The 25595-nt window shown below is 39.1% G+C and overlaps 1 protein-coding gene across 1 annotated transcript; it reads left to right on the plus strand.

The window, feature by feature from the left end:
• The first annotated feature begins 1640 nt into the window (after positions 1–1640).
• On the plus strand, positions 1641–25348 carry DCTN6 (dynactin subunit 6). The gene is made up of 7 exons (XM_019921574.3): positions 1641–1760; positions 8933–8997; positions 18340–18445; positions 20385–20473; positions 21718–21765; positions 23142–23284; positions 24879–25348. Exons 1-7 carry the CDS (start codon positions 1738–1740, stop codon positions 24975–24977), a joined length of 573 nt encoding a protein of 190 aa, XP_019777133.1. The 5' UTR covers positions 1641–1737; the 3' UTR covers positions 24978–25348.
• The last annotated feature ends 247 nt before the right edge of the window (positions 25349–25595 follow it).

A 25595-nucleotide genomic window follows, 5' to 3' on the forward strand; every position in this document is an offset into this window, starting at 1 on the left:
GGACAAACTCATATGGCCTTACTTTCATGGAACTTAGTCTTTGGGGGAGGTGGGAAAAGAAATACAGTTGGTGATGGATGCTATCCTTATCCCTTGGAGATAACCAACAGTATAGCAAGAGTGACCTATTTTTTAAAAAATTTTATTTTATATTGGACTATAGTTGATTTACAATATTTTACTAGTTTCAGGTGTATAGCAAAGTGATTCAGTTATATATATACATATAAGAGTGACCTATTTCTGACTCAGTGGTCAGAGAGGCTTCTCTGAGAATGAAGGTCAGTTTCTTGTATCAACTGAGCTGGGCTACAGTTCTCAGTTATTCAATCAAACGCCAGTCTAGGTGATGTAGTGAAAGTATTTTGTTGATGTGATTAAATGCCATAACCAGCTGATTTTAAGGAATAGAGATTATCCTAGATAATCTGGGTGGGCTTGATTCAATCAGTTAAAAGGCCTTGGGGCAGAGCTGGAGCTTCCTGAAGAAAGTCCACCTGTAGACAGGGCTTCACTCCATGTGTCGGAGTTCCAGGCTGCCCGGAAGATTTCTCACCTGCCTAGCCAGCCCCACAATCACGCTGACCAATTCCCTGCAATAAATCTCTTAATATATTATCTCCTAGTGGTTCTGCTTCTGTGGTGGAACCCTGGCTGATACGCCCAGTATATGACATCTATCTGAGACTAGAGTCAGAAGCGGGGGCGGGGGGGGGAGGGGGTTGGCGAGGGCAGGTGGAAGCTCTTTGGGTCTGAGATTCAGCCTGGCTTCCGGGAGAATGGAAGTGTGATTACAGAAAGAGGAAGAGAACATGAAATTAAAGAAGAGAGAACTGGGCAGGGGCTGGATTTTGAAAGGAATGGGAAGTAAAATAACTGAATTTGGTTTTTAAAGGATGATTTCAGCTACAGGAGAGTGGCTTGGATGGGGGTGTGATTTCAGAGGTCACGGGTGGAAGGGGCAGGCTACAGGGGGAGGTTAGATTAGAGAGGTGGCAGAGTAAATGATGCAAAGTGTAAGAATGAGATGTAGGAGCTGCAGAACTTGCCGGTGAATTATGTATGGAGAGGTGAGGACTGCCAAGGATGACTGTTGAGTTTCTTACTTGAGCAGCTGGGTGAATGGCGGACTCCTTTACTAGACAGAGATCAAATGACCAACTTGGATCCTCTGGAGAGAGGGCAAGGGCGTAAATCAAAAGCTCTGTTCTGGACATTTTAGGTTTCAAAGACCTTGAGGCACCCAAGTGGACAGGTGAAGTAGGCAATCGAATAATCAGCCCGGCAAGGAGGACAGAATTAGAGATATTAACCTGACACCGACAGCAGGTAGAGGGTACTTAATTTACGGGAATAACGAGCTCACACTGAAAGGGAAAAGGGCCCAGCGTTTAGCAGTAAGATGCTTAAGGAAAGGAGACTGATAATGAACAGTGGGTATAATGAGGTCACAATGACGTGCGTTGGATCAAACTAAACGGCTGTTTTAAATCCGAGTCCATCGATCCCCGGATTGCGCTAAAACCAGATGGTGGCCATGCACCGCCCCCTGGCACAAACCCGCTTTCCCCAGCGAAGTGGAACCTTACACCAGAGCCGGCCCCGCCCTCGCTCCGCCCCCGCGAGCAGCCCCAGGCTCCGCCCCTTCCCGATCCTGCCAGGCTCTGCAATCGTTCGTAGAGATCGTCGCTTTGCCCAGGCGGTTGTGTAGATCCAACTGGAGGTCAGGCCCAAACCATGGCGGAAAAGACTCAAAAAAGGTGGGTCGCTGCCTGAGAAAAGCCTGTTCTGTCCTCTCTGCAGGGGTGGAACCTGTTCCTGGTCGCCTGTGGTGGGGATTTAGATGGTGTCTTAGATCCCGGGCGCCCGGCTTAGACGGTTCCTAAGGCCCAGACCTGGGCGTCCGCGGAGGGAGGGGCGACGGAGTAGCGGTAGAGCGGCCCGGGAAGGTATACGGAATGGGGCTGGGTTCTCGGTCCCTCCGCGACCTCTCCGGCTCTCCTCCGCCACGCGCCTGCGCGGAAGCGGTCTCGGGCGGGGCTGCGAGGGGAGGAGGGTGTTGTCCCCCGCCCCGGACACGGAGGAACTGTCCCCTTTCTTTCCGCTGCCTTCGGGGCGCCTGTAGCTGCCCTGTGTCCACGACACACGTGGGAGTGCCGGCCGCTCCCCAATCCCTTCGTGCCTGTCGTGGGCGCTGTGTTTGTGTAGACGGGCTCCAGGGGGGCCGCGCCTGGACCAGAACTAGCTGCTTTGTAGACGCGTGGGGACAGGCCCTGGGGTTGCTTCTCCAGTGGTCTTACTGGCTGGGCACTCTGGGTGGAAAGGAGCGGCTGGGATGGGGACACGCTTAAGTTAAACTGTTTCCCACAGCAGCAGTGTTGAACACTCTCTGGTGATTCTCTCTGAAAAAGAAAACCGACAAACCTTGTTTTGGGTGCCATAAATTAACATTTAGGTTTTTCTTCTCTTTAGGCAGGTAATTGTAATCTTTTTCATAAGATAAAGAGGAAAGGAATATTATGCACAGTGTATAGTAGTGTGCAGTGGAGATGAAGGTGGTGTTGATTGTTGTTTTAATAGGTAGGTCTTTGGCTAAGCCTTCTGCCAGCTGCCTGTTTCCCCGTCCGCCCCATCACTCCCAGGTACAGTGAGGTCTACGTGGAGATATTCGGACCACGTTTTAATTGATCTAGCGGTGAGTTTAATTATTCCTGCCTCACAAAGTGTGCTGATTGTAACACACACTGCCTGGAGCCTCTTCCTTCTGCATAAAACTGAAGACAGGGCATTTTTGAGTTTCACCTGTTCTCGCTTGCCCAGGATAAGTTAAACGTTAGATAATACTTTTTTCATTAAAAAATCATAGCGAGAGGGAGGGTGAGGGAATGGAAAACTGGGATGGGAAATCATGTCTAAAATGAGATGTTTTATAGAGGTTAATTTATTTGTCCAGGGCTTAATAAAATTGCTTTTTTGAACACACAAACCAACTTGAAAAAACATTTACAAATGTTGATACATTCAAGGGCAGCATCATTCAGCTGTCACAGAAAGAATATCCAAAATGACAGGATGTTTCCAGGAAACTTTCAGCTAACAGAAAAGAGATGACTGGTGTTAGGATAATGATGTCCCGGAAATGAACTTTGCTTCAAGACATTTAAAGTCTCTGGGTTTCAGTTTCCTCATCTAGAAAATGAGAGGTTTGGACCATTTTCTGTTTTCTACTTCATGTTACTGAAGTTTTTTCTTTCTTCTATTCAGTAGAAAGGTTTTATATTTTCTGTGGTTTCAGCAGACAAGTGACACATAGTAACCCAGATGGATCATTTTAAAATTTTATTAACTTGTTCCTTGTAGAAAGTCAGTGCCTGTTAAAATGATGGGAGCAGTCATAGCTGTGTCTAATCTCAACAACATTTCTTGAAGATAGACCCAGGGATTATTAGTTTTTGGTTTGATATTCTTTTTACTTAGAGCTTTAAAAATACTTTGTGGTAGGAAGGTTTGTTCACAGAAATTTATAGAAGAAAAATTCTTGCATGTCTTTTTTTAGTTTTTCACATCAGTAAGGAAGTGGTGATATTTAAAAATATTTAAAAATATTATGCATATACCTGGAGCTCCCAGCTGTGCTGTTCCTATATAATAAAAATATTTTAAAATATTTAAAATTTTAAAAAATATTTAAAATTTTTTTAATTTTAAAAAATTTAAAATTTTTTACAAATTTTTTACAAATGCTCATCACATAATCTTTCTGGTTTTTTCTTTTTTCCTAGAAATCTTCCCTTTGAAGTCCTCTGTCAACTTTGCTCTCTAAGACTGATGCACAGCTGTTATCCTGATGTTTCCCTCTGTCCTTGCACGCTGGAGCCTCTGTTTCTAGAATCTGTCTTGTCTGCTGGTTTACTTTTATTTAGCTAAGTACATCCTTCATTAGCTTCATAATAAAGAGTACATAGGAAATATTTTTTTTTAGTCCTTGCAAGTCTAAAAATGTCTTTATTTTCCTTCCGTAGTTGTTTGCTAGTTTGGCTGGATAAACAGCTCTAGGTTAAAAGTTTTCACTCAGATTTCTGTAGGCTTTGTTTGCTGGTGTTGTAGTATCCAGTATTGCTCTTAAGAAATCTGATGCCATTCCGATTATTTCTTCTCCTCCGTGTGTGACTGTCCCACCCCCCACCCCTGGAAACTTTTGAGGATCTTCTCTATAGTGTTCAAAATTTTTATGATAATGGTACTTGCCCATGGGTGTTTTGCATTCACTGAGTCCTTCTGGAGTGGAGATTGATAGCCTTTGTCCTGGGGAATTTTCTTGTGTTATTCTTTCATAGTTTATTCTCTACCAATATCTCTCTTTTCTCCTTTCAATATTACTTTTATTGGGATTACTTTTATACTTCATGTATTGGTCCTCTAACCGTCTTGCCTTTTCTCTTTTTTTTTTTTTTTTACATTTTGTTCTACTTTCCGGGAGAGCTCTTTTTTTAACCTCCATCCTTCTAGTGAATTTTGAATATTAGTCATGTTTTTTATTTCTAGGACCTCTTTCTTAGACTCTGTTCCTTTTTCATAGGCTTCTGTCTTGATTTATGCAGTAGTGTCTCATTTCTCTCAATTATAAGTGTTGTGTGTTTTTCATGTTTTCTTCTACTATCTGAATTAACTGTGTTTCCTCAAACTATTTTTTTTTCCTGTTTGTTTTGGGTTTTTTCCTTCCTAGTTGGAGGCTTCCTGGATGTATCTGATAATGGCCTTCTGTCCATTCTGTCCATTGTTAAGCATGAGAACAGCACAGCTGGGAGCTCCAGGTATATGCATTAGGCTTGTCCTCTGATGTGTTTCAGGGTAGAGCAAGTCAGGCAGGAAGCTGAGCTTTTCATTGAAGAACTCAGGATGTCTGGTAGCTTCTGTAGAAAAGAATCGTCTTATCTCCTTGCTGCCTGAAATTCTGTATGAGGCCAGGAAGGGACATGGGGAAGGGGTGCTGGTGGTCTCACTGTTGCTCTGCCCGTCATTGTCACCTGGCTTTGGCTTGATATCTTAAGTGCAGCGCCTCATGGAGGCGCCAGTCATCACCCGGCTGTGCTCCTGAGGATGAGGACGGGGGCAGACATCTGACTGCTTGGTTGCCTCACTTTTCTCCCCTTCCCTAGTGCCTGGTGCCCCCAAGCTAAGCCTCTCAGTGACTCTCTTCCTGCTGCTTACAGGCTTCTGAAAGTCTTGACATCTTTCATCTGCTGTTACCTCCTCTCCCTTGCTCTTTGGGAATAGTACTTTTATTCCTTTACTGTTGTTTTAGTGGTATTTTGAAAGGAGAGATAAGTTGTCCATGTAGACCAGGGGTGGGCTAACTTTTTCTGTAAAAAGCTAATATTACCTTGTTTTTATTGTTAAGGAGTACATAGTGTTCCAGTAAGCTGGTGGCAATATTTTATTTCATTATCTCTCCCTTTTTATGGCTATCAATGTTATTAACAATGTTTCACTGTTCTGAATAATATTACAATGACCAATTTGTGCATATATTTTCCTCCTATTGAATTCTTGATGATAGAACTCCAGAAATAGATTTCCTAGATCACACATTATGAATATTTTTATGATTCCTGATGCATATTGGTACAGTAATTTCAAAGACGTGTCCTGATACTGCCACCAGAAATGTCCTAGTGTCTCAGTTAAATTACAGCTGCATCATCATTGGATAGCGTCATTAAAGGAAAAACAAAACACCTCATCACCCTGAACAAACTAATATGAGATAAGAAATGGACCAGAATATAACCATATTGAATATTCCACGTATTCACATTTATCTCATAACACAGCCTTTCATTTCTTCCCTCCATTGACTTGTGTCATGTTTCTGCTAGTACGATATCAAGCATCCTGGGTGTAATATGACACAGAACAGTTATGAACAGTGGTCTAGAAATATTCTAACCCATGCCGTTGTGAATATGGTGTAATCAGGTTATATTTGTGATAGCAGTTTGTTTATTTGGAGACTGAAAGTAATGAGAAGTAATGCTAATGAAAAATAATCATTTTTTCCTTGGTTAAAGAGGATTGTTGCTGAAGCAGTGGGAGAAATGATTTGAAGAACAGAAAAACTGGTCTTAAAGGGAAACTAAGGAGTCTAAAATTCATTAAATGATACTTACAAGTTACATGAAAGTATTTTTAGATAAAGGGGGAGACACTTTTAGGGATTATGATTTGAGGGGGACTTTTCCAGGAAAGTGGATAAAGTTTCCCCCTGATTATGGAAACATATCCAGGACTTCTGTAGTACCTGGCCTTAAGAAAATTTGATCAGCTATTGATTGATTGATTGGATAGGTAATGCATTTGTGTGATTCAAAATGCAAACAATTTAAAAAATGATATATAATGAAAAAAATCTTCCATCTACCTTTGTGTCCCTGCTATCTAGCTCCTCTCTCTGAAGGCAGTGAGTATTGATTGTTTCTTACCTGTTCTTCCAGAGATAGTTTGGAAATATTCAAGAAAATACAAATATTAAGCAGTTACACACTAGTACTACTGTACACATTGCACCAGTTGTAAATGATGCTCAAAAGTCATTTCAGAAAAGCTGAATGTGCTGAACACTTAAGTATTTTATTAGAATGGTAAGGTTGTCTTGTTTAAGTTCATGTTACATATAATGAAAATTTTCAGTCATCAAGGAGGACAAATTTTAAAAACATATGAATCTGTTTCAGAGTAAAACATTTGAAAAAATAAAACTTTGCAATAATATTTTTTAAAATCAAAGAAGTATCCAAAAAAGACATGAAACACAAACAGAAAGTACCATTAAATTTGTTTATAGTATCTACTGTATGTTAAAAATAAGCAAGTAGGGACTTCCCTGGTGGCACAGTGGTTAAGAACCCGCCTGCCAATGCAGGGGACACGGGTTCGAGCCCTGGTCCGGGAAGATCCCACATGCCACAGAGCAACTAAGCCCATGTGCCACAACTACTGAGCCTGCGCTCTAGAGCCCGCAAGCCACAACTACTGAGCCCGAGTGCCACAACTACTGAAGCCCGCACGCCTAGAGAGAGCCCATGCCCCGCAACAAGAGAATCCACTGCTATGAGAAGCCTGCACACCACAGTGAAGAGTAGCCCCCGCTCACAGCAACTAGAGAAAGCCCGCGCTCAGCGGCGAAGACCCAATGCAGCCAAAGATAGATAAATAATTAATTAAAAATAAATCAATAAATAAGCAAGTATTTTCATACATGAATATTTATAGAACTTAATGATATTGATATGAGTGAATCATTGCACTCTAGATTTCTAGTCCTTGCTGGTGGTGATACAAATATTTCAATATAAATATGATATATACTGAAATGAGAAAACAATTTTTTGAAAAATTTATAAATCAAGGCTGTAACATGCAAGTCAAGAAAACTTCAACTGTTGTATACCAGGTTTTAGTAATTTACTTGAAATGCAAAGTTCATGTCTTAGAAGAAACTTTGATAGGTTTTGTTTATCTTGTAGAGCTAGAACATGGCAAGGATGTCTGGTTTCAACACTCTTCTACTTAATATCATACTGGAAGTCTTAGCCAGGACAATAAGGGAAGAAAAAGAAATAATATGAATACAAATTGGAAAAGAAGAAATAAAACTGTCCCTATCCACAGATAACAAAATTGTTTACATGAAACTGGTTTACATGGAAAATCCCAGAGAATCTATAAAACTACTTGAACTAAGTGGGTTTAGCAAGGTTGCAAGATACAAGGTCAATATACAAAATTATTGTATTCCTATAAACTTGCAATGAACAGCTAGAAATCAAAATTTTGAAAAATCCACACAGATATAAAATAGAAATATCTAAAATGGTATTGTTATTTCATAGAAACTGAGAGCAGATTTAACACCATGAATAATATCATTACTACTAAGAAAAATTATTAATGACTACAAGTTACTTAACGATTATCAGTTTAATGGGGAAGTCATTTGGTACAGTTCTTCATGTCAGCTCATGGCTCAGCTAGGGTAGCATTTAGCTAGATTCAGCTGTGTCCAACAAAAGATCACAGCAGAATATCAAAAACATTAATAAATTATTAATTTTTTGAATAATTTGCACTACAATTTATATCACTTGATCAGCAGCTTTATCATATACATAGAGAATAAATAGGAATATTTATAAATTTTAAATTTCTACATTAATATTACATTGCTGCATTGTTAAATATTTTGAATGAACATTCTTTTTCCTCTTCTTTTTTTTTTTTTTTTTTTTTTTTTTGCCGTACGCGGGCCTCTCACTGTTGTGGCCTCTCCCGTCGCGGAGCACAGGCTCAGCGGCCATGGCTCACGGGCCCAGCCGCTCCGCGGCATGTGGGATCTTCCTGGACCAGGGCACGAACCCGCGTCCCCTGCATTGGCAGGCAGACTCTCAACCTCTGCGCCACCAGGGAAGCCCTCTTTTTCCTCTTCTTAACCAAAATACTGGCATGTTACTGTCCATCTCTGGCTTTGATTTTGTTGACTTAACAATGTAGCTTGGAGATCATTCCAACTCTTTACATACAGGATTATTCATTATTATGCTGTATATTAGTTCATAGTATACCATAATTTATTAACAGTTCCCTACTAATGAATATCTAGATTGTTTTGAGCTTTTTGCTATTTAGAAACAATGTTGGTGTTAAAAGAGTCCAAAGCCTCTTTCCTCTCAAGCATTTTAAGAACGCATGATAAATAATTTTAGCTCAGGATGGTGTGCCACCTGAGAAGTTTATAATATATTAAATCTTACAGTTTATTTTTCATTTTTCCCTCAATTTGTTTTAACCTTTTTCTCATTGCAGTGTCAAGATAGCTTCTATAACAGTATTTTTAAACTTTACACATGATGAATGTTACCTTTTTTTCCTGCAGTGTGAAGATTGCACCTGGAGCAGTTGTGTGTGTAGAGAGTGAAATCAAGGGTGATGTAACTATAGGTAAGAAAATAGCCTATTAGTGTTGTTTCTCAAGAATTGTGATTTCTTTCAGTGCTTTACAATTCATTAGGTATTATTTTCTATGTTTGACTGATGCCCTAATTTTATTGAGAAACAGTGTATTTCTCTAAGTGTTTAATATTTCTAAAAGAATTTAGTGTGATGGAGTCTATATTTAAACTCATGTCTGATAAACTAACAAGGCAATATAATAAAGTCATTTATTTGAGAGACAGCTATTGTGTACCTACTACGTGCCAGGCACTGTGCTAGCACTAGGGACACAGCAGTGAACACAGCAGACAAAGGTACTGCCTTCACAGAGCTTACATTCTATTAAGAGTATAAACCACAGAGTCTGACAGACTTGGGGTAGCATCCTCGCTCTTAACCTGCTGAGTTACCTCTGGTATGTCACTTAACCTGTCTCATTTTCCCCATCTGTGTAATTGTGTGTATCAGAATTGGGTTCAACTGCTTGTAGTGGTGGCTTACACGCTCAAAGGTTTACTCCCTTATGTAAAAAGCCCAGGGGTAGGCAATTCAGGGCCTGTCAGTTGATTGTCTGGGAACTCCAGCCTTGCAGGCTAGGATGTGATGGCTAGAGCATGAAGAGTGATCTCGGATAAGAAAGGGGAGGAGCGGAGACAAAGGGTGTACCTCCCAGTGCATCAGCTCCCCTTAAATAGTCTTCCTGAAAGTTCCACACGGTCTTTTGCCTTGGTCTCGGTCTCATGGACACACTTAGCTACAGAGAAGGCTGGGAGATGTAGTCTGAACTGGACACGTTGCTGCCCCCTTATTGGGTTCTGTTACAAGGCAAAAGGAAAGAATGGATGTTCAGTGGTAGTTAGCAGCTTTTGTCACAGGCAAAATAGGAGTGCCTCCCTCAGAGGTTTTTTTTTTTTTTTTTTTTTTTTTTTTACCTTATAGGTTTTTGAAGAATTAAAAATAAAAGAATATTTGTGGGGCTTCCCTGGTGGCGCAGTGGTTGAGAGTCCGCCTGTCGATGCAGGGGACGTGGGTTCGTGCCCCGGTCTGGGAAGATCCCACATGTCGCAGAGCGGCTGGGCCCGTGAGCCATGGCCGCTGAGCCTGTGCGTCCGGAGCCTGTGCTCCGCAACGGGAGAGGCCGCGACAGTGAGAGACCTCACGTACCGCAAACAAACAAACAAACAAATGAATAAATATTTGTGAAAGTCATTGCCCAATACCTAACAGATAGTAAGCACTCAATAAACGTTGGCTAATCACAGTGTAAAATCATTGTAGCCTTGTTAGAGGTGAAGTCTAACATTTAAATCAAATGAACAATTTAACATGAGGCAACTTGCTTATATGAACATGATTGAATTCCCCCAAATGCACATTTTAGCACATTCTAGTTCTTTTACATGTGTTTTCACTGGACATGGTGCCCTGGTAGCTTTATTAACGTGAGCCCATCTTTACTAGCCACTGTGTGTTGCTGGAGTAGAGCTTTCAGGGAATTAAGTACACTTGCAGAGAGAAGATATGCCTTGTTCCCTTATACTAACAGTATCTGTAAAAGAAAAAAAGATTTTTTTTAATTTCAGTAAGTCTAAGCCTCCAGCCACTTCAGGCATCATGTCTTATAAAACCAGTTAAGATTGTGGCTGTATTGGGGACTTCCCTGGTGGCCCAATGGTTAAGACTCTGCACTCCCAATGCAGGAGGCCTGGGTTCGATCCCTGGTCAGGGAATTAGACCCCACATGCATGCCACAACTAAGAGTTCGCATGCCACAACTAAGGAGCCGGCAAGCCTCAACTAAGGAGCCCATGAACCACAACTAAGGAGCCCGCCTGCCGCAACTAAGACCCAGCATAACCAAATAAATAAATAAAGGAAATACAGCATTAAATTACTAAAAAGATCATGCCAGTATTAGGGAACATCATTAGGAATTTGCCAGGTTGGATTTATTTAATTATAATATTTTAAATTGACAGAATTTCAAAGTTTAGGTGATGGCTCTTTCTTTCCAGTGCTGTATTAACTCTTTGTTAACTCTTAAACCACTTGCAAACTTTTTATGAGGAGAAATTATGATGGTCACATGTTTATCAAAATGTTCCTCTGCATTTTGCCTTTTTTTTTTGGCCTCATGTGGGCTCTTAGTTCCCCAGCCAGGGACTGAACCCGAGCCCCCTGCATTGGGAGCACAGAGTCTTAACCACTGGACCGCCAGGGAAGTCCCTCCTCTGCATTTTTATTCTAGTATTTTTATGGTTTTCTTCATGATTCGAGGAATAACATCTAATAGTAGCCCACAAGGTGTTCTGTAATTAGAAGGAAAATAAGATTATAGTACTTACTTTCCCTCTCATTTCTACTTCTTCCTCACTTTAAACAATAAGTGTTCAGTATCTACTGTATAGTAGATATATAGATGGTATAAATGTCTCTACAGGCATAAATGTACGCACAGGTATACATATATGTTTGTGTGTGTTTGTGTGTGTGTTTCAGATTTGAAATAACAGGTCCTGTCCTTGCAAAGCATCCCTAGAATAGCAGTAAAGGCTTTATCCTGTGAAAAGGAGAGCTGGACCACTACATAGGACTGGGGCCTGGGGGTTTCAGGAATCAGCGCTCGCTTTTCTGTTCCCCCTCTGTCTTTTGTTCCTTTGTTTATCCCTTTTATCCTCCTGCCTTCTGTAAATGTTGAAATTATGTAAAGAAATACAGTATTTAAATCTACTTTCCATGTAAGCTCATTACCATCAGATCATGCACAACTTTGATGGTTAAAATATAAAATGATTGTTCAACACAGATTTTCAGTGACGGATTGTAGCATAAGAAATGGTAATTTTTTTAAAACTAGGGATTTGAAGTTTATCATAGAATGGATCTAAGTTAATATTTGTTGGGTTTATTTTTGACCCAGTTTTTTAGAACAAGAAAATTTGCTCACGTTACAGAAACATCTCAATTTTTGAAATTAAGGAAAGGGGCTTCCCTGGCAGTCCAGTGGTTGGGAGTTTGCCTTGCAGAGCTGGGGACACGGGTTCGATCCCTGGTTGGGGAACTAGGATCCCACAGGCCTCGCGGCAATTAGGCCCACGCGCCGCAACTCTTGAGCCCGTGCCCAAACTAGAGAGAAGCCCGTGTGCTGCAGCTAAGACCTGATGCAGCCCAAAAATATAAATAAATAAATATTTTAAAAGAAAAGGAAAAAATTCAGAAGTGATATAGTTACCCAGTGTTCTATGTTACACAATTCTTATCTCATTTTCATTGTGCCTGTTTCTTATCTCTAATTTTATATATAAATATCGAAATTTTCCAGTATTGGTATTTAGTCATTTCTATCATGTTATATTTGGTATAAAATTATCTCTTATCTTTTGATACTATTAATTCATTTTTCTGATGTAATACATCAGATTAAAAAAGCTCCTGGGAGATATAAAGTTAAATCAAAGCTGAGAGTAGAGATAAGTTATCTGATTAAACCTCACTCTCCCTACCATGTTGTGTTTTTTTATTTTTAGTGTTGTGGTTTTTTTTGGGGGGTGGAATTTTCTTCTTAGGGAAACTTTTATTTTCTTATTTATTTTTAATAATTTTTATTGGAGCATAGTTGATTTACAATGTTGTGTTAGTTTCTGCTGTATAGCAAAGTGAATCAGTTATACATATACATCTATCCACCCTTTTTTAGATTCTTTTCCCATAGAGGTCATTACAGAGTACTGAGTAGAGCTCCCTGTGCTATACAGTAGGTCCTTATTAGTTGTCTATTTTATATATAGTGGTATGTATATGTCAGTTCTGATCTCCCAGTTTATCCCTCTCCCTCCCTTTTCCCCCTGGTAACTGTTTGTTTTCTACATCTGTGATTCTATTTCTGTTTTGTAAGTAAGTTCATTTGTACCATTTTTTTAGATTCCACATATAAGCAATATATGATATTTGTTTTTGTCTGAATTACTTCACTTAGTATGATAATCTCTAGGTCCTTCCATGTTGCTGCAAATGGCATTACCTCATTCTTTCTTATGGCTGAGTAATATTCCATTGTATATATATATACCACATCTTTATCCATTCCTCTGTCAATGGACTATTTTTCAACTTACGGCTGTTTTTGTTTAATTTATCAAAACAACTAATGTAAGTCTTCTGTTACAGTATGAGATTTGAGCACTTAATAAGCTCTGTTTTCTGGCTTAAGTGGCAATGAATTTAAGTGTAGTTTAATTAATAGATTTTTCAGGATGTTTTACATAACTTATCATTCCCTTATCAGTTTTACTCTTATCAAATTATTCCATTCTGAAATATTTGAGGAGGAAAGTAATTTTTTCCTTTGCTATATTTCAGTTAGTAGAACTTTAAACCTGATCTTCTGTTTTCCTAGAAAATCAGGCATTTGGTTTATCAAAGTAACTAGTCCGAAGCTTTGAAGTATTGTCCTTAACCAGAAACCCTATGGCTGTGGCTCTGCAGGAACTTGACCCTTTCATTAGAGGCAGCTAGGAAACAGACCTTGGGAAAACTAACAGCACTCTCATTAATTATAATTTGGGTAAATAAGGTTTCATAGTATGAAGCCTGTTTTTAATTAGTTTGCCTTGATTCATGGGCCATGCATTATTTCCTGAAAATTTTTTTTGAAAGCTGAAAAACATTTCAGAAAGGTAGCTCTGAGCACAGTCCTGTAGTCCTGTTACAGGGTGAAGGCAGACTCCTGGGGTTAGGACAGGGCTTGGTGGGACATCGTAATGTGAAGGCAGAACTGGGTATAGTGGCAAAGCTTTGTGATGGAAGCACTTTGTCCCACTTATTCTGTCGTTCTTTCCATTAGAGTTTTTAATATAAGCTTCCCTTTTATTGTGGAAATCTTTTTTTAATTGAGGTAACATTGGTTTATAACATTATGTAAGTTTCATATATACATTATATGGAAATCTTTTTCACTAAAGCAGAACAGTGGCTTTGACTTGAGAAATTCATTGAATATAAAGCAGTTCTTAAAGATACTTCAGCTTACAGGTCAAAGGAATTGTTTTCATTTTCAAAAGAGACCTTGTGGCTTTTGGAGCTATTTATTGACATATGAAAATGTCCACAAAGATTGCTTTCTGTGGCAAAGATAGACAAGAAAAATGCCCTTTACTAAATGAGGGGAATGGAAATTTGATGCAAGGAATGTCTTTCTGGCTGGGTTGCGTCAAGCCCGGCCAACCATTTAGAAAAATAATTCATCAGCGAGTGAGGCAGCTCCGACTCTAGACACACTTATCCAAACAAGGAGATAAGCCAAATAGGGTTTCAGCACATTTGGTAAGAAAATATACAAACTGCCCCGCCAGAAAGAGCGCCAAGAAAGTTCACAGCAGCCTTTTAAAAAAAAACTTTCCATGGTGACAGATTTTTATTGTTAAAGCATTTTAACCTCAAGACCCTTCAGCTTGGTTTGAATTCAGACCCATTCTAGGTAAAAATGCTTCTTGCGTGCAGAAAAGTATGGAGCAGACTGTGCTCACATTCCAGTGTCTTGGACTAGTGCTCAGGTTGCCGGGCTGTCTGGTGACGACCTCCAGCGCTGCGCAGAGACAAAGCCTCACTCACCTAAGTCAGAAGGTTCCTTTAAGGAGTTCACCAAATTTAAGTCTTAGCAGTCACATGTCCTGCGGTTCATATACACGTACTAACCTCTCTAGTCTCTGCCCAAAAAAGACCTACAAGAGGTTAAGGGAAGCAATTCAGTTTATTGTCACCCATGACCTTGTTGTTAACATCACAACTTGAAGTAGATAGTTTTCACGCCCTGAACTCCAAGACTTGTAGTTTGGCAGTGTGGCCACCAGGGGGAGGTGTTGTCCTAAACACAGGTCTCACAGCAGCTGCTCACAGGTCTCATATAATGCTTTATATCCCAGGGCAAGGCCATCAGATTTATAACCAGTTTTCCAGTTACTTACTAACAAACTTATTAATAATGATAAAAACAATAACAATAATAAACACCTGGCTAAAATAGCCCCAACATTATTTTTAAATATTGTGTAAGAAGACATGGGATTTGGGATTATTTAATTTTTAAAAATTTGTGCTCATCTCTTTGGGTTTCTTTTGTATAATTAACATGTATTATATTATTTTTGAAAGGGAGATGAAAATGCCAATTGTTTTCAAAGCTGGACTTCAGAGGAACTTTTAAAGGAGCACAGGTCCCAGTGGTACTTTTGTCTTATTAGCCCTCTCTCAGGTAGCTTCTTGCAAGGCTGCTTGTTGTCAAAAGCTGCAGCCTGAGTACCAGCAGAATATCTAGTGCCTCTGGCTGCTTATCTAGCTGTGGCAAAGGATCTGCTTTCTGTCACAGCCATGACGATCTCTTCCTCCTGTCAGATTTTTAATGCCAGCAATGGAAAATTATTCATTTTATTAATTATTAATCTTTTTCACTATCTTACAGTTTGGTGAAGAATTTTCCTCCCTGGTTAAAAAGAGGTTTTACCCCAGTACCTGAGTATCAGGGAAGTAAAGCACTCCCTTTTCTTCTGTTTCTCAGACCAGAAGAAGTTATTTTGTTTACTGTGATAAAGTTCTTAGCTCTTAGTGTCAGGTTATGATGAACTTCCCATTTTGAAAAACTATGATCTCCTTTTCAAACATTATTTTATATAATCCACACTTCAGCCCAGTGAGGTAGGTTATCGTGCTCATCTTTTTATAGATGAGAAAACTGAGGCATTTGAGAGATTAAGCACATAGCCTTTAAGTGATAAAGGCCAGAGCCTGGACTTTCTAGACAAGGGGCGGGGTGCTAGCTGGGGCTTTAATTATAAAGAACCTAAAATAGAAAGATCGTGTCCCTTTATCATGGAATATTTTGACGTAAAATGTAAATCTGGTATTGTGCAAACTACAGATTTAAATTGGTTCACATGGCTGGAAGACCTGTAAGAAATTTCTCATTTCAAAGGAATCCAGTGTTTGTTTCAGAAATGTTTTAGCACCTCTCCCCAAAAGTGTTAACTTCTAAATGCCCCTTATTAAGGGATTGGTTAAATAAATTATGGTATATTCATATGATGTGAAATAATAATCAGCCATTAAAAAGAATAGCCAGCTAGATACTTATATGGAAAAATCACCATGACTTATTAGGTGAAAAAGCAAATTGCAGAATAAGTACTATTCCTTGTTTTTTTGAAAAAGTATGTACTTGTAATTCATATTTTTTCTCCTTTATTTTTTAACTTTCTAATGAAATATATTTTATATACAGTGATATTTACAGATTTTAAGTATATAGTAGTACTTAAGTCTGGAATAATATACTCCAAATTTTTAAGAATAGTTATCTCTAGGGAATGGGATTAGCAAGAGGAGAGAGATCATTCACTTTTGGCTTTGATTGAGGTTTTTCTAATGAGTATGTATTCCTTTTATGTGTGTGTGTGTGTGTGTGTGTGTGTGTGTGTGTGTGTGTGTGTGTGTGTGTGTGTGTTTAGCAAAGGAAAAAGGCACACGTGGTCACAGTCACAGTCGCCTTGAGAAGCTTCCCCGGGATCTCAGTGATCCCGTCTTCTATTCTGAAATCTCCTATCCTGAACAGGAGAATTCGCCAGGGAAATTGTACTTTAGTAGCTGAGAATTTGGGAAGCCAGAGGTGACAGAAATAACAAAGCCACTCTCTGTGCATCCTTTGACTTGGGCCCCACCCTCTTTATCAATCCTGAGCTCTTCATTGTTAGGGAAAAAAATAAGCTGCACCGAGATTCCTTCCAGTTTCTGGGCACCTGTAATGCCTCTTTATTTTAATACATTTTTGAGCAAGCATGTTAAGTATCCCAATTTTTAAGATAAACAAGCTCAAAAGGGCAAATATAGCACACATTCCTTTTTGTTTCCCTGTAACATACAGCCCTGCCTGTCACAAGCAGATAATGATTACTGAATAAATTAACAAGTTATTAATATACTTTATTAAAACAATAGAATACTGAATTTCATGGACAGTGCCATCTATCTGACTCCCCTCCTACTTTCTGTCAGCACTTCTGCCCACCCTCTCTTACTTTCAGAGTCAGTTACTTCCTGTGCGCTTGTTTACAGATAAAAATGGCCTTGGTATGGGTGGGTGGGCGGGTGTTGGAGAGAGCGGCTGCCGAGAGAGATTCTGTTTTCTCACTAGTGGTTTCATTATCACCCAAATGCTAGGCCTATAGGGAGGGGATGTTACCGGATTTAGGCAGTGCACCCTGACCCGCCAATGGGCTTGATGAGAGCCCTTCCTGCCCCTCGACTTGAGGTTGGAGTCACTGCCTCAGGTCTCCTTTTATCAGAGTCGTAGGACTCCAGTAACCATGCTTGGCTCCTTCCTCTGCCTGCCGTTACCCCTTTCACCTGGTTAAAATCACATCCTAGACCAGTAGGGATGGTGACAGAGTAACAAAGCTAGTTAACAAAGTTAACATAGTAACAAAGACTAACAAAGTTAGTCTCCATATTTTCTAACTCTCATCTCGCCCATATTTCCTCTTAATCCCTTAATAAAAGGACTAATTTTGGGCTTCTGTGGTGGCGCAGTGGTTAAGAATCCGCCTGCCAATGAAGGGGACACGGGTTCGAGCCCTGGTCCAGGAAGATCCCACATGCCGCGGAGCAACTAAGTCCGTGCATCACAACTACTGAGCCTGTGCTCTAGAGCCCGCGAGCCACAACTACTGAGCCCACGTGCCACAACTACTGAAGCCCGTGCGCCTGGAGCCTGTGCTGCACAACAAGAGAAGCCACCGCAATGAGAAGTCCGCGCACTGCAACAAGGAGTAGTCCCCACTCACTGCAACTAGAGAAAGCCCGCATGCAGCAACAAAGACCCAACACAGCCAAAAATAAATTAATTAAAATAAATAAATTAATTAGCTAATTAAAAGGACTAATTCTGTAATGCACTAGCATAAGAAAGCACCACCATAAGCAAAGAGAGCCTTACCTTTATGAGGGAAAGGAAGGAAAGGAATTAATTTTTATTGCTGGCTATGTGTCAGAATACTATGTCTACAAACATTATTTCATCTAATTCTTAAAACAGCCCTGCAAGACTGTTACTATCACCGCCCCCATTTCACCGCTGAGATAACAGAGGCTTCAGAACAGAGGGTGAGCCAGGGCTGTCCGGCTCCAAAGCGTGTGCTGTCTCCACTCACCTCGGCTTGAGATTTGGCACAAACGGCAGTGATAACATTTGTAACGTGCCTAGTGTGGTGCCTGGCACCTACTTTAGGAAACGTTCCTCCCAACAGCCTCCTTGGAAGCGCAGCCTTCAAAAGTAATTTCTTTTCACCATACTTTTAACAGGACCCAGGACAGTGATCCACCCTAAAGCACGCATCATCGCGGAAGCCGGGCCCATAGTGATCGGCGAAGGGAACCTAATAGAAGAACAGGCGCTCATCATAAATGGGTGAGTGAGACTCTTACAGATGCTCTGAATCAGGTGCCACAGAGAGCGTTTCCATTCATTTCAGCCCCATCTCCAGGGACCTTTTACAACTGACATCTGCAAAGCCCACTATTTGAGAACTAGGGAAACACTAAGCATCTTTTTCTTTTTTAAAATAATTAATTAATTAATTTTTAGCATCTTTATTGGAGTATAATTGCTTTACAATGGTGTGTTAGTTTCTGCTTTATAACAAAGTGAATCAGCTATACATATACATATATCCCCATATCTCCTCCCTCTTGCGTTTCCCTCCCTCCCACCCTCCCTATCTCACCCCTCTAGGTCGTTGCAAAGCACCGACCTGATCTCCCTGTGCTATACAGCTGCTTCCCACTAGCTAGCTATTTTACATTTGGTAGTGTATATATGTCCATGCCACTCTCTCACTTCATCCCAGCTTCCCCTTCCCCCTCCCCGTGTCCTCAAGTCCATTCTCTACGTCTGCATCTTTATTCTTGTCTTGCCCCTAGGTTCTTCAGAACCTTTTTTGTTTTGTTTTTTTAGATTCCATATATATGTGTTAGCACACGGTATTTGTTTTTCTCTTTCTGACTTACTTCACTCTGTATGGCAGACTATGTCCATCCACCTCACTACAAATAACTCAATTTTGTTTCTTTTTATGGCTGAGTAATATTTCATTGTATATATGTGCCACGTCTTCTTTATCCATTCATCTTAAGCATCTTTTTCAACACAAGTAATTAGTAAATGAGGAAAGCAAAGACCAGAGGGGTAAAGAGACTTGTCCAAGGTGAGATAGCTCGTAGGTGGATGACTAGAATCTCCGAGTCTCAGTCTGATAATCTTCCCCTTACATATGACAGCCTCTTCTGTTCCTGAAGCGAACATTTCCTGAGGACACCCCCAGTGGCCCAGTGCTGTGCTCACTGCCTCAGATAGTCTTTTAGTTGGATGTCTTGGTTCTGGCTGCAATGTTATTTCTCATACCCAGACATGTGAACTTAAATCTGATATATATTTTCATATGCTTTGAGGGATAACACTCAGAATTATATTTGAAAAATTGGGGGTTCTAGAGGCAATTTTTAAACTTTATAAAATATTAGAACATGTACATGATCTTAGTGAACTAGACTATCATACCTGTGAAATTTTTATAAGCATTTGTAAAGCTTTCTAGGTAAAATTTTGGCAGGAAATTCAAGCTTATACCTAATTTATAGCAACAGTGTATGGAATTTTTAATCAAGACCTTGGGAAAATACTTAACTGTGGTAAAGAGATTGATTTCTCTTAATGCTTACTTAGGATTTGGGAGTTTCTTACTATATTAAGCAGTTTCTTTTTAAAATATATTTTGGCACTTTTAGTGTAAGTCAGTTAACAAGTTATATTCTGCAGTAACTCAGCTGTCAGAGATAAAGCACTGTTTTTAAATGGCTTTTTTCCTCTTAGACCACAAACATCTTATGTTCTAAATGTTTCAGCTATCCACCTAACAGCATAAAATGATTATTTTATGTGAATATCTGTTTACGTTTCACAATCTTGAATGATTATTAAGAAAGGGAATTTTTCAAGTTAGGCATGATTTTGATTCCATTTCAACAAGCCGAAAGTCCTAGCCAGCATCTTTTCTACCTTGTCCTGGGAAAGGCACACTGGGCTTTGAGTTTAAAAAATAAACAAAGAAAAGCTGACCTTCTATACACACCTATGACTTCTTTACATTTCAGTAGTTCTTTTTCAACTCAGAATAAAGTCTTCTGCAGCATAGAGGATAAATAATTCACTTGGATTAAGAAATTACTTACATCGTTACATATATTAAGCTTGATGGAGGTAAAATTGAGAGAACGAACCCAAATTCCAAACCAGCAGAATTGCTTACTGCACTGTTAACTTGTTGATAACTTGTCTCTCCTTTCTATAGTCACCCTGAAAATATCACTCCTGATGCTGAAGATCCAGAGCCCAAACCTATGGTCATTGGCACCAATAATGTGTTTGAAGTTGGCTGCTGTATCCTTTGCCATAATTTAAGATAAATCGTTTCCAGCTGTCTTGGTACCTAAATCTCCTCTGTAGAGATTGTTGTAATTTATCTATCAAATACTTACATTTTATATATATATATAATTATTTTTTAACACATAATATAATTGTATGTAATATATGTTATGTATTATGTAATTTATATTATGTGTATATATAAACATATATAAACTATGTTTTTAGGACTAGGCCATCCAGCTCTTTGAAAGGACTTATTTACAGTATAATCCCCTCTGTTCCATTGAATAACCCGAGTAAAAGAAGTATGCTGTTTTCAGGTGTGCATGCATGCACACACAAACTCACACTCACCTTTAGGAGCCATCTCGCTCCTGTTGCTACATCTTGTTGGTAGGTACAGTGACTGAGTGGCAGTAGACATGGAACAGAGTAATCTTGGCTTCAGTCCTGGTTTAAGAACCACACTCTGTCCATTTGATTCCTATATAGTTTCAGGTTGACAGTATGTTGTCTGATACAAGGAAATGGTGGATGGAGATGAAAACATTTCATTCTTTGCATTTTTCCCCCCAAGTGTCACCAGTGTCTTTGCTGATTTCATACTCTAAAAAGATAGTAAAATCTTTTCAAGATGTCAGCGAAACCTTATTTTATAATAGAAACTACTTGAAGGAGAAAATCTAAAGGTTTAACAATAGCAAAATATTTAAATAAATTAAACTGCAAGCATAAAATGGACCACTAGAACCATTAAGCAGTCATTTACAATTATGTTTTTAAAGATTTTTGATGGTATGGGATAAGGCTTGCAAATGGAAGTGAACCGAATAAAGCGAGCTACAGACGTTTATACGGTTTGATTTTGTACAGTTTGATTTCTAGTTATATAAAGGGAATTATACATATTTACATAAAGATATATCAAGCCATTAACAGTGCTACCCTTAAGTGATTGGGTGTTAGTTTTCATTTCCTTAAAACAATTGTGAAAATATGTTACTCATAAAATCGGGGTATAAGGTGCTCATTTCTTTAAAAATATAGAAGACATTTATTTATACTTGAGGTATTTCTATATAAAGATTAAAACTTTACTTGCAGACTGCCCTGGGCAAGGAGTTCTGGCCAGGCCAGCCTGCGTGGCCCCTCCCATGCCTCTGTCTCTGCCCCAGTGCAGGATAAGGACAGAGTGAATTAGTAGGGAAGAAAGATGAACATATTCACAATGTCTACTTAACTCTGGCTTACAGATTCCCAAGCCATGAAAATAGGAGATAATAATGTTATTGAATCAAAAGGTAAGTTATGTTTGGAACTTTATTGTGAAAACTGATTACCTCCTTTCTCTTTGTGGTGTTCCAGAAAACAACCTAAGTACAGACCACGGCAAAGCGGTGTGCTTGGAAGGAAGGCGTGGTTGGAAGTGGGCTAACACAGCTATGAGATGAATTCTTTGCCTTTAAGGAACCTAATCTAGTAATGTGTTTCATACATTAATTTAAAATTCTAGCTATGTACATTTAAATCAGGATTGAGTTAAACCATAAACTTCAGGTGAAAGATTTGAAAAAGATTTCTCCTAAAAACTAGTGTCTGACTTCCCTGGTGGCTCGATGGTTAAGAATTGCCTACCAGTGCAGGGGACACAGGTTCGAGCCCTGGTCCGGGAAGATCCCACATGCCGCTGAGCACCTAAGCCCATGCACCACAACTACTGAGCCTGTGCTCTAGAGCCCGTGAGCCACAACTACTGAGCCCACATGCCACAACTACTAAAGCATGCGTGCCTAGAGCCCATGCTCCACAACAAGAGAAGCCACTGCAATGAGAAGGCCATGCACCACAGCAAAGAGTAGCCCCTGCTCGCCACAACTAGAGAAAGCCCACGCGCAGCAACGAAAACCGACCGCAGCCAAAAATAAATAAATAAATGATTTTTTTTAAACCAAAAAAAACTTCCTTCCTTCCTTTAAAAAAAAATTAGTTTCTCTAGCAGTTTACTTTCTTGAATTTCAGGACTGCTTTCCCCTAGCCCATCAGAAACAAATGTAAGCTACTTTATCATAGGTGGGGCAATGCCGGGGCCGTGTAAGTCACCATCACTGCTGGGAAGCAGCTCCAAGAGCTTGTCCAGAAAGAACTGGAGTGATAAGACTTTTTTAGAATAGTGCCTTTCCTTTCTTGGTCTTGACTGGCATGAAAGAAAATGTTTTCTTTAAAAAAAAAAAAAATTAGGCTTTTTGTTAATCTGCATAATGGTTTTTATTTAATTTGGATTACCAATTATGATGATGATGAGTCCCACTGTCATTTTCTATTTATTGTATACTTACTATGTGTCAAACCTGTGCTTGACACTTTACATTTACTATCTCATTTATTCCTTACAGCAAACTATGAAGTGGGATGGTCTCCATTTTATAGATGAATTTGCTCAGAGAATTTACAGTGACTTGCCCAAGATTGCACAGATAGCAGCAGAGCTCTGTTTTGAATGCTCTTGATACTAGTCTGGTGCCTGCCTCTGCGCCGTACAAACTCTGGACTAAAGTGATTTCTTAATATTTTTTTAAGGGCAGTTTGTATTTTTAGACTTGCATCATCTTAGGAAACAAAATAGTGTTCTAGTCATTGAATGTCTTACATGGTAGTTCTCTCTGTGTCTTTCCTGCAGCGTATGTAGGCAGAAACGTAATATTGACAAGTGGTTGCATCATCGGGGCCTGCTGCAACCTGAACACGTTTGAAGTCATCCCTGAGAACACAGTGATTTATGGCGCAGACTGCCTTCGTCGGGTGCAGACGGAGCGACCACAGGTACTAGAACCTCTCTTTTAAAAAGAGTCTTTTCCAGGGCTGCTAATTTTCCCAAAATACCACATAATTGTTTTAATGGGGCAGCAAGTCAGCTGTTTAAAAAGCAAATAATTAAAATAAAACATGAGAGAAACATTCCTAAAACTATAATTTCTTTGTAATTATTGAGTCCTTAATATCAGAAATATGTCCAAAGATGACAATGACACATTGATTATGGGAAAAGAAAATCCAGGGATATTATTCCTAGTCTTATGTATTTTCACTGGAGGTGCATCACCAAGCCTTACAAACTATATGGATTTGCTCCTAAAAATACCAACCTTCGAGGGTAAGGAATGAACCTACCAAATTTATACTGAATAGCTAACTTGGGTTCATCTGTTAGTTTACTAACATAGATGCCTTGAAAATAAGCACAGCTTGTGAACATGCAGGTATATTTAGATATTTTCCTGTCTTACGAGAAATTGTCCCCTCCTAATAACCAAGAATAATGGGAAGTATGTATTTGGAGTTTCACATTAGAGTAGGAGATAAGTAAGATAGGGCATTTGGGACTTCCTTTGGACAGAAGATATTCTGATTGAAGTTTGGAGCCTCACTGTTTGGCACACTCAGTATATTACCCACCCTCCTTCCCTTTCCCCAAAGAAAGTATTTTTCAAGACATTTAGCACTTTTGCTTCTTAGCCATATTTTATCAGAAATTAAAATTCCAGTTCTTTCTGGGTTATTGTAATGCTGTAATGTTTGGCTTTTATTATTATTACTATTATTATAAGCAGGTATTACCTCTGTAGACCAAAAAGGAAATAAGAACTCCAGTATTTTTTCACTATCTTTCTGCATAACAGCAAAACAATTGAAGAGGGAGAAATGAAGCTGGAGTTGGGTTAAGGGAGATTAGAATTAAGTGAGCAGGAATATCTGAGGTTTAATACATAATGGTGTGTATGCAGCTCTGTTTTCCATTATCTTGCTGAACGTAAGGATCATGTAGAGGTCCTTATTACAGAGGATTCACCCAGACTTTTGGAAACAAAGTTCTTAGGGCAAGGGCCTAAAAGTCCGTAATTTTCACAAGTACTCCCAGTGAGATTTACAGTGAGGGAAGTTTGAGCAAAGCTGGTATATGAAGAGAGAAGATCAGGTGAGTGTCACAGCTGTGTGCTCTGAAGGTCGTGTAGAAAGCAGTGTACTCGGGGTATTTTACTTGTGTTGTCTACTATAATTGGAACTTTTTCAATTCTTAGAGGCCAAGGTGAAATCTACGAAAGCAAGGTTGAAAACTGATTAACATATATTTTTATATGTAAAATTTTTTGGCTTTTTCTTATTACCAAACTTAACGTATGTTCATTGTAAATTGAAAAAACAGAAGCAAAAATAAGTCAGTGAATGGGATCCACTGCAGGGGCACAGTTTCGATCCCTGGATCCCTGGTCAGGGAACTAAGATCCTGCATGCTGCACGGCAGGGCCAAAAAAAAAAGTCTGAAAATCACCTGTAATCCCATGACATGGTGATAATCATCTCTACCTGATACTCTTTGCTTTCTGCTGGTCAGTTCTTAATTCTCTTATCTTTTTAGCCCCAGACACTACAGCTGGATTTCCTGATGAAAATCTTGCCAAACTACCATCACCTAAAGAAGACTATGAAAGGAAGCTCAACTCCAGTTAAGAACTAAGAACAATACATGACATCAAGATAACATTTGTCTTTGACCACTGTCTTTTGAAAGAGCCACAGTGTTTATGCACTCTTAGCAGTCCGCAGAATAATATGTGTTGACTTTATCTTGTAAAATTGAGTTAGAGAGGAAAGAAATGGGTTTTCATTGTAACTGTCCTCTATAATTTATATAAAATGTATTATTTTCTGATGTCCTTGTCCCATTTCTGATAATTTACAGATTTCTTATTTTGTGTTGTTTTGTTATGTAAAATGTTGGCCATGAATTTTAGTTATATAAAAGACTACCCATGATAAGAAAGAACATATTGTCATGTATTTATATTCTAACATTTACTAAACTAAATAAAAATGTTGATGACAGGACTTTCAGTGAATATACTTTAATCAATTTTTCTACTTGCATCAACTCTCCCAAAATAGCTCTTTTAATTTTTATTGTGTACTAGCTATATATTAAAGCTAATGTGGATTTGTAGCTGTTTAAAATTTCAGTGAAATTTCAGCAGCTATTGAATTAATTTAGACTTCATTTTGTTTCCAAGAAAAAGATTTGGTTTTTTTTTCAGTAAAACAAAAGTAATCAGGGAAAGATGTATTCAGTAGAATACAA

The sequence above is a fragment of the Tursiops truncatus genome, chromosome 21, assembly GCF_011762595.2.
Source record: "Tursiops truncatus isolate mTurTru1 chromosome 21, mTurTru1.mat.Y, whole genome shotgun sequence".
NCBI lineage: Eukaryota > Metazoa > Chordata > Mammalia > Artiodactyla > Delphinidae > Tursiops > Tursiops truncatus.

Bases quoted from the DNA above. Each gene is read 5' to 3' on its own strand.
- DCTN6 (XM_019921574.3), top strand. From the start codon at position 1,738: ATGGCGGAAAAGACTCAAAAAAG. The intron at 18,446-20,384 runs GTGAGTGAGACT...TCCTTTCTATAG, and splicing joins CAGGCGCTCATCATAAATGG to TCACCCTGAAAATATCACTC. The intron at 23,285-24,878 runs GTACTAGAACCT...TTATCTTTTTAG, and splicing joins TGCAGACGGAGCGACCACAG to CCCCAGACACTACAGCTGGA.